General features: G+C 37.9%; 1 protein-coding gene across 1 annotated transcript in view; it reads right to left on the reverse strand.

Annotated features, from left to right (window-relative positions):
• Positions 1-13,071, reverse strand: part of MAN1A1 (mannosidase alpha class 1A member 1) — a 160,519-nt gene that overhangs the window by 24,103 nt on the left and 123,345 nt on the right. Inside the window, exon 6 of the mRNA XM_045544273.1 lies at positions 2,696-2,819. Coding sequence (XP_045400229.1) covers positions 2,696-2,819 — 124 coding nt within the window. The remainder of the gene's footprint in view (positions 1-2,695; positions 2,820-13,071) is intronic.

Genomic DNA, 13,071 nt, shown 5'->3' on the forward strand with positions numbered 1-13,071 from the left:
CAGATAAGTCGCTAACTACCCCTCTTGGAATTTTGCATTATAGTGGGATGAGACAGACAATAAATAGATAAGCAGAGTCATGCGTTACTTTATGACGGGGATACATTCTGAGAAATGTGTTGTCAGGTGATTTGACCACTGTGCAAACATCGTAGAGTGCACTTATACAAACTTAGATGGTATAGCCTACTGCACACACAGGCTGTATGGCATAGCCTATTGCTCCTAGGCTATGCATTGTACAGCATGTTATTGTACTGAAGTATTTGTGTAACTAAACATGTCTAAACATAGGAAAGGTACAGTAAACATATGGTATAAAAGATAAAATATGGTATTCCTGTACAGGGCACTTACCATGAAAGGAACCTGCGTGACTGGAGGTTGCTCTGGGTGAGTCAGTGAGTGGTGAGTGAATGTGAAGGCCTAGGACATCACTGTGTGCTACTGCACACTTCATAACCACTGTACACTTAGGCTATGCTAAATTTGTCAATTTTTTTCTTTCTTCAATAAATTAACCTTAGTTTACTGTGACGATTTTTGCTTTATAAACTTTTTAATTTTTTAAAGCTTTTTGACCCTTTTATAATAACACTTAGCTTAAAACACAAACATTGTACAGCTGTACAGAAATAACTTCTTTATCTCCTTATTCTATATGCTTTTTTCTATTTAATTTCTTAAAACTTTTTTGTTAAAAACTTAGACACGAACACACACATTAGCCAAGGCCTACGAAGTATCAAGATCATCAATATCACTCTTTCATCTCCACATCTTGTCTCACTGGAAGGTCTTCGGGGGTAATAACATGCATGGAGCTGTCATCTCTTGTGATAATAATGCCTTTTTCTGAAATACCTGCTGAAGGACCTGCCTGAGGCTGTTTTACAGTTAACTTTTGAAAAAAATAAGTAGGAGTAGAGTATACTCTAAAATAACTGTAAAAAGTAAAGCATAATAAATATGTAAACCAGTAACACACTTGTTTATTATCATCAAATATTATATACTGTACATAACTGTATGGGCTATACTTTTATACAACTGACAGTGCAGGTTTGTTTACACCAGCATTGCCACGAACATGTGACTAATGCATTGTACTACTACTTTATGACAGCTATGATGTCACTAGGCGAGAGAAATTTTCCAGCTCCATTATTATCTTATGGGACCACTGCCGTACATGCAGTCCATCTTTGAAAAAATGTTATTAAGCCATGCATGACTGTATAGTATGTCAGGTGATGATAAATGTGAAAAAAAATAAAAGAGGGTGCTATGGATTGAATTGTATCCCCCCAACTCATATATGGAGGCCCTAATCCCCAACATGATGGTATTGGGAGGCCACTGGGGCCAGAGATGAGGAAGCAAAGGGGAGAATGTTAGGGAGCCGAGGAGGGGGAGAGCCAGGGCCCAGGTCATACAGGCCACCTGAGGACCTGTTTTACTCTGAGTGTCTTGGAAGATGGAAGGGCAGGAGAGGAAGTGGCAGTCAGGAGCTACTGCAGAGTCCAAGTGACAGGTTATGGCCCTGGGCCAAGGGGCTGCCAGAGGGTGCAAGGTGGAGGCAAAGGACCTGGGCTTTACCAAAAAGAAGAACCAGGATGACCTCAAGATCTTTGGCCAGAGCCACTGGGTCCACTGAGGAGCCATTTGCCAAGACAGCAAAGCCTGCAGTATAAGCAGGCCTGGGCAGAGTCTGAGGCATTTTAAGTGGGACTTATCTATTAGATCTCTTAGTGGAGATGTGAATAAACAGCTGGATATACAGTCTGGAGTTTAGGACACAGACCGAGTCTGAAATTATCGGTTTGGAGCCAACGGTATATCGATGGTACACAATGCCAAGGGACTGGGGGAGACAATGTAGGACGTGAATATGAAAAAGAAGAGGCACAGATTTGAGTGCTGGGGTTTTCTGACATTTAGAGGTCGGGGTGCTGAGAAGGCACACCAAGCAAAAAAGAAGGCAAACCGGGGGGAGTATTCTATGCCCGAAGCCAACTGCAAGGAGTGTCTCATGAAGAAGGAACTGACCGACAGTATCCAATGCTGAGAGGCCAAGGAAGGTGTCGGGGCAGAATGGATAAGTGACTTTGGCAACGTGGTGCCCCCCTGTCACTGTGACTCATGTGGCTGGGAAAAAGCCCTCTGGGAGGGGGTTCAAGAGACTAGAAGAGAAGACAGCAAGCAGAGACAACTCTTTCAAGGAATTCTGCTGTAAAAAGGAGCCAAAAACTACGTTGAAAACTAAGGTAGAGTGGTGGGGGGAATATGAATTTATTCAAATATGAATTTGCTTCCTGAAAATTAGAAATCAATTCAATGTTGACATCATATTTGTATAACACTTTAAGTCTTGCACATACTTGACTGATAAAGTCCATACAGTTCTAAATATTTTTAGACTAGGAAACAAAACTAAGACAGGCAAAGTAACTTACTTAAGGTACAGAGAACAAATGAGAAGCCAGGCCCTCTCACCGTGAGTTAGAATGGGGCCACGGAAAGACCGTGGGTTTACAGTTTGGTTAAATGGAACGCTGCATGTCACAAAACTTCAGAAAGAGCTATTTAACTCTGGTTGTTATTTTCAAAATTTACAATTACTAAATCTCCCAGGACAGGATATTGTTTCTCACAAGTGCTGCTCTGTAAGGTAAGGCATATTGGAGAATCTCACCTTTTCAGCAAAGATGGGGTTTCCTGATAAGTGGCTCAAGTGCATAAACTCCAAATGCAGGGTTCCAAATTCTGCCAGAATACTGCTGCCTCCAGAGGCCCAGGGCCAGTTCCTTCCAATACCACTAAAGAAAACAAGAGTTATGGGTCAGACTAATTCCATTCTTTGTAATTCTAAACAGTAGAGATCAAAGAGACAGCTTTTTAATAATGGCATTTCAGCTAATAGTTTACTCTGGATATTGTAAAACCAAGCGTTGTTTTCTTTGGCTACTGGTTTTAGGTTTTGAAACCTATCTCCAAGTGAAAAATTAGTGTTGACTTAAGATAGAAAGAAGTTGCTGTGTGTTCGTGCTGATTGAACAGGTAGACAAACGTTTTGGAAGGTACAGGTGCTATATAGAGATACACAACAATTCCAAGTAGAATAGAAAATAAAATCAGACTGAAACACTCCTACCATGCCCCAGTCCCACATAAAGCCCTTCAATATTTTAATTAATCTCAGCCTGAGCTTCCATGGAATTTTAGACATTATATACAAAATTTTATTTTGATAGAAGATAAATTTTATAGATTCATTAGTTATATATCCACCCCCATCCCTCTCCAAATCTTCCATTTACTAGACTCCCTTTCCTATGTTTATCTTCACAATATTCTATTTTCTAAGGCACTACTAACTCATTCCCCATTTTATTCAATCTATGCTCAAGAATCTCAACAAAATTATGTTAGACAAATCTGAAAGGGTCAAAGACATAAGCTTCAAAACTTATCATCTCCTGGCTCATCTTGGAGAATTGCTTTTTAAAAAGAGGTAGTCTTTTAAGAAAGAGTTATAAACATACATACATACAAATAAAAGTGACTCCTGAGATACGGTCATATTCATCAGTATAGTCTATTTCTGGAGAGCCACTTAAAACTTCAAGATATATGCGGTAATTCAAATAAAGAATAAAGTCAATTATTCTGCTGACCAATATATTCCCTTTCAGATACCTCAAAACCCACACTTGGGTTTTAGTTTAGATGCACATTTATTGCATGCCTACTATTTGCCAGGACTACACATGGCATTGGATTACAAGCATGGGTTATGATAATAAATCACTCTTTTCTCAAAGACCTTATAGTGTAATGAGTGAGAAAGACCTAAGCATCAATAATTTGAATTGAATATGGTAAAAGCCAAGATAAACCTGTGCTTCTCTGAGCACCTAAAGCTAGGACATGCGATCCAACATGATAGGGATCACAGGCTTCTTCAAGGAGGAGACTCCTCAGTTGAATTTTTTTTTTAAACTGTTTTTTTTTTTTTTAATTTCAGTAGATTTAGGGGATACACGTATTTTTTTGTTACATGGATGAATTGTATAGTGCTGAAGTCAGGGCTCTCAGTGTACCCACTGCCAGAATAGCATACATTGTACCTGATAGGTAGATTGTTATCCTTTACTCCTCTCCCTACTCCTTAGTTTTCAATGTCATTACACCACTTTATGACCATATGTATCCCTCGTTTAGCTCCCACTTATAAGTGAGAACATGTGGCATTTGTTTTTCCATTCCTGAAATACTTCACTTGGAATAATAGTCTCCAGCTCCAGCTTCAAGTTTCTGTGTGTGTGTGTGTGTGTGTGTGTGTACACACCATATTTTCTTTATCCACTCCTCAGCTGATGGGCATTTAGGTTGAGTCCCTATCTTTGCAATTGTAAATTATGTTGTGATAAACATTGGGGTGCAGGTGTCTTTTTTGTAAAATGACTTCTTTTCCTTTGGGTAAATACCCAGAAGTGGGATTGCTGGATTGTATGGTAGATCTACTTTTAGCTCTTTGACGAATCTCCATACTGTTTTCCATAGAGGTTGTACTAGTTTGCATTCTCACAGTGTGTATAACATTCCCTTTTCACTGCATCCAAGCCAATAATATATTGTTTTTTGACTCTTAATCATGGCCATTCTGATAGGGGTAAGGTGGTATCTCCTTGTGGTTCTAATTTGCATTTCCCTGATGATTAGTGATATTGAGCATATTTTCATATCTGAGTTGATTCTTGAAGGATAAGTAAGAGTGAGAGAGGAGAGAATGAGGAGAGGAGACCCTGGGCATAGAGAACACACAAGCAGAGGCTCACCAGGAACCAGAGGTACCTTCTGACACAGGTGAGTGTCAGGAAGGGAAGGTGCTGGAGGGAAGGCTGCAAGGACAAGCTGAGGCCAGGCAGTGAAGGCTTGCAGAATGCTCACATTCCTCCACGTTTTCCAAGGCAGACCCCATTTAAATGCTGCTCTGGGTGTCCCCTAGATTTCCTAACCATTGCCTTTGTTTTTGCTGCACATCAGTCACAACCCTGGTTAAACCCTTTCAGGTTTGTGATTGCTGCTGCAGCCAGACTGCTGAGGAATGCCAGAGGAAAGGAAAACAATGAAGACAACTGGTGCCTGGAATCCTGGGCTAGCCTCATTCTTATTCCCTGTTCGTTTTTACAGCAAAATCTTGATTTTGTTCCCAAAATACCCATGTACAGTACATCTAATCAAAAGTGTACAGAAAGAAAAAACAGAGATCTGAAAAGCATATATGCATTTATTTTAGAAAATGCCCTAAATTTATTAGGTTCTGGGAATGTGAGTCAGTTTTTATTTTCATAGTTGGCTTAGATAAAAGGAATAACCAATCATCCAAGTAGGATGAACAGCTCCTTTCAAATTTTATTAACATATGGCAAATGCACACAGTAACTGGCCATTAATTTGTTGTCACACTGTATCAATTTTTTATTCCAATCATTCCACCAATGACCAATGTCAATAAGCCTATTAAGCAGAAACGCAAGCTTCTATGGTCTAGAGAAATATTAAAAACAAAGCTATAACATAAGGCAGTATAGGGGTGAGAGGAGACGACTTCATCCTGGAAGAGAATAGGGTGCCAAGGAAGCCAGCCCCCCTTCCAGATCTTCAGGGCCTGGCTCTTTTCAGTTCAGGAGATTAGAGCGTGGGATGAGAAAGGTAAGCAGTACTTATGCACTAAGCTAGAACTGAACTACTTCGTATCCATGTATTTGTTCCCTGCCGTTAATGAGTTGAATCAAGAGAAAACCCGAGATATACTGAACAGTTTTCAATATGCTGAAAAACTAAGATTTCAAAGGGTTATACATTCTCCCTTCCTCCTTCGCACACATTCATATCAGAAGGAAAACAGCACTGTTTTCTATCACTGTTTAACTACATAGGGAGCAAGAACATCAGAAGCACTAGCTGAGAGAACATTATGCTAACAGAAAGAAAACTGCGATTAGAATACAAGGTACGCTTCCAGGAAAGGATGGCTTTGGTTACCTTTCATTCGCCTATAGAATTAATGTATTTCGGTAAAATTACTTAGAAGATCAATGGTTGTACTGATTCTTAAATATAAGTTAGGGAGGGGGTTAAAGAAATCAGAGAGGCACAACTACATTTAGATATCATACAAGGTCACTCGGCTGTTCTTAGACAAAGCTTCAAGGACTTGCGGATTGACCTGGGGGAGGACATGGAACACATCCTAACACCACGGCCACCACAGCTGACAGGTGCACGTCTCAGGGAGATGGCAGCCTCCTGTCCTGCACAGCAAGGCTGCACCAAGTCAAAACCAAGATTTGGTCACTCACAGAATGAAGGGGATGAACAGAATGATCGTGAAAGGTCATTTCTGTCTCCAGATTCTGAGCCTACTGAGGAATCTATATATTTGTAAGGCTCTAATCTCTCAAATATGTAGACAGTGGGCATTTGATACTAAAATAGGTTTGTGACAAAGGGAAATGAGTCCAGGAGAGTTCTGCTCCCTTGGTCTGGGGTCAGGGTGCCCTGGCATCCCATGTTACTGAAGGCCAGGCATTCTTGACCTCTGGGCCAAAACAAAGCTCATTTATGGGAGTGAAGGATTAAAATGTCTTTAACTTCAGTTCTATTATCACAGTATTTTAAAGGCAGTTGTGGTGGTCTTTATTTGGCCTATTTTACAAACAGTAATAATACTTAGGAAAATATTTTAATGATAAAATAATAGTTTGTGTTCAGAAACTATTAGTTCCATAAGACAGGCAGGAAAGGGAGGAATATGTAAATATTCACGATCTTGTTATGACGACTACCTCTTAAAGCCAAAATGATGAGTCAGCATATGGAAATGTATACACAAAAAGGCAATTAACTAACATGCTCTGGGGAGCTGCCAAGTATTTGGTTCAAAGGATCCTGGAACAAAAATTTAAACTTTAGTATCACGCTAATTTCATTTATTTTTGTTTCCTCCAATTCCTAGTTCTTCCAAATAGGAGTATTATTTAATATATGTTTCAGTTTTAATTTCATTCAAATTTTCAGTATTCTACAAAAGTAATAATTATTTGAAAATAAAACATCACAACAAAAATAATTGATTTGGCAATTGCAATTAGAAATAAGTCTTTAAAAACATTGAGTCACTGTGAGTTTTCTGAAAATTTGGAACACTTTTTTTTTTTTGACATTGTCTCGCTTTGTGGCCCCAGGTAGAGTGCAGTGGCATCATCATACCTCACTGCAACCTCAAACTCCTGGGCTCAAGTGATCTTGCCTCAGCCTCCTGAGTAGCTGGGACTACAGGTGCATGCCACGACACCTGGCTAATTTTTCTCGTATTTGTAGAGATGGGGTCTCGCTCTTGCTCAAGCTGGTCTTGAACTCCTGAACTCAAGCAATCCTCCCATTTCAGCCTCCCAGAGTGCTAGGATTACAGGCTGGCCATGGAACACTATTTTGTTGCTTTAGAGACTATAATTTGAATGTATTTTTTTAGTAGTAGTAATATACTTCCTCATCCTACTTTACTAAAATCAAGAAGGTATAATTATTTATAGACCTCATAGCTCTGATAAGCAATGGGCTTTATGTGTTTTTCCTTCTGTCTCCTGGGAATAGTTAATGGGCTGCGAGAAGGAATTATAGTACTAATGGTGCTATTCTACTCATGTTTGAGTCCCATGGGACAGGTGCTCTTTTCCTAGATCCTGTAATGATTCAAGTAGTTAGAGAATTGTTCTGGATTGATGCTGTGTCCCTTCAAAATAATCTTAAATCGAGGTAACTAAAGGCATATATTATTATAGTGACTGTCCAGATACAATCTGTATCATTAACACATATATTTGTCTACCTAATATAATAAAATACAACAAATAAGTAATTTACAGAACTGAAACAATTATAAAAAATTGCCAGATGAAGACATAAAGTATTAAATTGTTATAAAGTCTTGACTAGCTATGACTTTCAATTTACTTTTCCTTGCTGCTTGCTATTAATATTTTATGCAAAATGGGAAACAGACCAATAAAGAATTTTCTTGAGGATTCTTGCCTGAATAATTTGATTAGCTGATCAGTAAACAAACTCCCTTCAAGTTCATAGTCTAGAATATGGTTTAACTTTTGGGGTTATGGAGTTATCAATTTTTTGGGGAAAAAACTCCTATACATCCTATATATTATTGTAAAGCCTTACTCATGTATGCAAATAAATGGCACACAGGATGTTTAATTCAAAAGAGCAGATAATCCAATATTATTCCTTTTGGATTTTAGCACAAATTAGGAAAGAATAATTAGAAATTTTGCAAATGATTGTTTCATTTAGTGGTATTTCCAAAGCTAACTGATTTTGAGATAAAGCAATTTCAGCTTCACTGACAAATGCCTCCTTCCTGAAAAGGTCTGCAGTGCTGATCTTTCAAGTTCACACTCTTAAGATCTCACTAAGAGTTGGCCTAACAATTTCAGGGGAATGGCATTCTAAGGCTAGCTGAGATTCTATTGCAGCTCATCCCTAGGAAGTCTGGGGAGGCTGCTTCCCCGAGGGCATCCCGTGAGGAAAGGTGGCTGATAAAGGGCAATCATTTGACTGGGTGAATTCATAATCCACAGCTTACTGCTTCTGAACAACAGCAGGTTAAATCTCCAAAGAATTTCCACACTTAAACTTTTTAACCAAGAGCCAAATTAATGTTTAAAATTAGTCATATCTTATTCAATCTCATCATGGGTAGTTATTTTAGATAGAGCTAAAATTGAATACTTATTATTTTAGTTTCTCCTGACTCTCAGTACTGCTATTTGACCATCCTGGACTGTGGAGGAAGCTGCGGGGGTTGGGGGGGATACAAACACCGAGTTGGTGAGAAGCCCTCTCTGATTCCATATATAACCTGCTCCTGAGGTCCAAAGATGTCGTAATTCTCTTTCCTAGCTGTCCTTTGGGTAAGATCTCCTTAATAACCACTGTCAATGAACCGCAGATAAGTTGAATGCAGTTTTTGCCCAGTTATTGGGCAAACTGGGATATCCTACCGTTAGGTTCAGGAAACACCACTGAAAAGGCTAGCAGAACTGATGAGAAAGCATTTAAGTGCATTTAAGGTGTGCATGCATACACATACCTTTACTTTAAAAAAAGAAATCATATTCTACACCTTGCTGCTCAAACTACACATTGCATTTTTCATGGACATCATCCATTATAACTAATGTACATCATCACTGTTGCTCAGTGCATAGTGTTGGACTGAATGAATATATTCTTTAAAAAATTTTTTTTGAATGGATACATGCTGATTTATTTAAACACACTTTAGTGATGGACATTGAAACTATTTTTATTTTTTGCCACTATAAAGAATTCAGTGATGTGCCTAGTTTCTTTTTAAAGCTAACTTATTTTCAGAGAAAAATGTCTACATAGATTCCAGCTGGAAGACATTAGTTTGATTATCTAAACTGATAATGAGGATGGATTTGTGAACGTGTATTAGATGCATAAATGTCCACTATGTACAGAGTCATTTCTCTTTACAGGGTGTGTCTATGATATCCCACCTCCTCTGGTAGCCTCTTTAACCCTTGGGATATACCAAATTCGTCTGTTGTAAATCATCACATCAATTCCTTTAAAATTGGGAGAAAGGAAGCTACACACAATCATTGCTGTCCAGATACTTTTCTAATAAACCTCAGGATGGAAGAGAAGCATAGTATACTCTATCTTCAGAAATGGTAGTTCACTAAATTAGTTTGCCAAATATCCCATCACAATTCTCCCTTACTTTGATTTTAGATACCATTGTTCCATTATTATAAGAGTTTAACACATATCATCATTCCAAGACAGTACTTAAGATACTAAGAATACAGTGGAATTTGGTTATGTTTGTCCATTTCTATCTTTTATTCTATGGGTCTGTGGATCATCTATGTATCAAGCTGTGTGAAATCAGCACAGACTCCAGACTTTTAGTCATTCTCTAAATTCTGTCCTGTGGTCTCTTGCTATAACCAGAGTAGCCAATATCGCTAGAGTTTGTGATTGTCAGGGACAGAGACCCTGCTTTATGCACAGGTGTAATCCCAAAGTCTAGAGAGCAGTGCCAAGAAACAGACGTGCGCAATACATGCTTAGTTTAATAAAATCAAAAAGCAAAAACAAAGGGGTTGTGTCATTGGCTCCCACCCCAAACTTATGCCTAAATAATATAATCCAATATTTAGTGTCACCACATACATGCCCTCTGATAGCCAGAAAGACATCCTTCTCCAGGATGATCACATGGTTTACTATCACAAATCTGAAGTGGTCTCAAGTGGTGATTTCTAAGAGTTGCAATATAGTGAAATCAGGAAAATAAGGACAGGACGGTAAATTCTTATGAAGGCTCAGTTTTATTCAATTTAAATGATTATCTTTTATTCTGAGTCTATATCCTTCCCATTTTTGTGACACTAAGCTTACTTTTTTTTAAAAAAAAAAAAGTTAAATGACAATAGGTTTGTTTGGGGGAGTATGCTTTTTCAATGAAATAGAAACACTGGCAACGTAAGGCAGGTCTCTCAATAATGAGGAAATGTTACTTGGTCCATGAAAGCTAAAAGTCTGGCACCATTGATCTCGGGACACAGCTGGAGCAACGGAGCAATTACTATTGGAAAGAACAGTTCACTATCAATTATGCCAAAACTAATGTTAGTTTTTGGCAGAAATTCTGAGGTGTAAGAGGATAATAATAAACGATTCTGTTTAGCAGGTAAAAAAACAAGTGCTTCGGGGACACACCTAGCCAAACTCAGCAAGTAAGACTGAGCCAGTCAGACAACCATAATTTATTGAGTGCTTCTTACGTGCCAGTTACTGCGCAATGCAAACACCAAACATTGTAGGAAACATGCCCAGGTATCTTAGGGTCAAGATGTCCTGCCCTAAAATTTTGGAGGGTTGGAGTCTAAACTGCAACTCAATTCAATTTTTGTTCAGGCAGTTGAATAGAAAAAAAAAAACAAAACAGTTTTTGGAGAACAATTTCTGTTCTTCCTGGGGGCATTCTTCACAGCTATTTAGCCAAGATCATGTGGGTCTAACTACATTTTTATAAAAGAAATTGAACTTCATCTGACTGGTAAATAAAGCACATTGATATCTTATTACCTAGTTCAGCAAATCTTTACTATGTTTCTCTTCCAGATATTAAACCACTTGAGTTAAGTGGGAAGGATTCATTCCTTGACGCTTAATAGATTACTTATCATTGTACTTCAGAGTGGGTAATAAAATGTTTTAAGGCAAGATCAGTAAAATGGATACTAAATTAAGGAAACTGTAGTGAGAAAATGCAGTTAAATGCTACATATGCTATTCAAATTCCCAATGATGAATTATTATCAAGAAAGTTAAGAAAACAGATGATGTCTAGCTAATCAGGACCAACAATTAGAGTGTTCTTTTTAGGGTGCATTAGGTAAGTTTGGATATTTCTCTTAATATCTTATGTAAATCTAACCAACCAAAAGAAACTAGACAGTTAATTAAACTGCCTTATAATTTAAAATGGTAGCTTTTCTTAGTTTTGGATTTTTACATAAGAAGTAACACACAAAAATATGTGCATAGCTTTTGGTAAGAACAAACAGATTCAGGGATTACTCTCAACAGATGCTGGAGAATAAAGCTATCAAACGACTTCATTCTTATTTTCCTGCCTTCTGCCTACAACTTATGGTTTGGAAGCTGTTGGAAGCTGTGTTATGAAACAGTTTGGCAACTAAAGTTTAAAAAACACAAAGATTGGAAAAAATCATGACAAAAGAATAAAGAGGACAATAAAGAATAAAGAGGAAAACTCAGCAATAAAGATAGATATTCTTGAAAAAACAGGAACTACTATAGTAAAATCAATATCTGCCCTGTTTTGGTCCTCAGAAATATCCTTATATAAAATACAGTCCAGGTTAAAAAATAAGCAGCATATAATCAGATATATGCTGCCTTGTGACATCTTCTGTGTTTAACTTTTCTTTCTTTTTTTTTTTTTTGACAGAGTCTCTCTCTGTCACCAGGGCTACAGTGCCTTGGCGTCAGCCTTGCTCACAGCAACCTCAAACTCCTGGGCTCAAGCGATGCTCCTGCCTCAGCCTCCCAAGTAGCTGGGACTACAGGTAGACACCACGACACCCAGCTATTTTTTTTCTACTTTTAGTAGAAATGGGGGCCTTGCTCTTGCTCAGGCTGGTCTACAACTCCTGACCTCAAGCGATCCTCCCACCTCGGCCTCCCAGAGTGCTAGGATTACAGGTGTGAGCCACCGGGTCCCATCTGTGTTTAACTTTTCATGCTTAGCTTATCTCCCTAACTGGAGCATAAGATCTAAAGGCAGGAGAACAGTTCTGTTTCTTTTACCACACGTACATAGTAGGTGCCATAACTTGAAAATTGCTGCATTTATAAAAGGCAGTAACAAATCCATTTCTAACATATTACAGTAATCCATAATATTTTCTATAAAATTCAGGAAATACTCTCAGCAAGGTTTATTACCCATAGTTAAAATATTTTACATGTATTGATACTTTTAATTTATATGTTTACCTTGAATTTACATGTTTAGACATTTTCAGTGATTCAGATTCTTTATAGTATTAGAAAAAATATATTGAAAATGTAATTAAATCCTAATAACTTTTACAAAGTAAGAGTGATCAAAATGAGGGCAATTTTCAAGCTCTGAACTTCTGGTAGCCTCCTAATGCTGATATTGACAATAAAAGAATGTTGCAGATATGGAATCAACTTAAGTATTCATCAACGGATGAACAGATGAAGAAAATGTGGTATATATACACAGTGGAATATTATGCAGCCATAAAAAATAATGAAATCCTGTTATTTGCAACAACATGGATAGAACTGGAGGACATTATGTTTAGTGAAATATGCTAGGCACAGAAAGACAAATATTTCATGTTCTCACTCATTTGTGGAAGCTAAAAATTAAAACAAATGATCTCACAA

The sequence above is a fragment of the Lemur catta genome, chromosome 2 (genome assembly GCF_020740605.2).
Source record: "Lemur catta isolate mLemCat1 chromosome 2, mLemCat1.pri, whole genome shotgun sequence".
NCBI classification, from domain to species: domain Eukaryota; kingdom Metazoa; phylum Chordata; class Mammalia; order Primates; family Lemuridae; genus Lemur; species Lemur catta.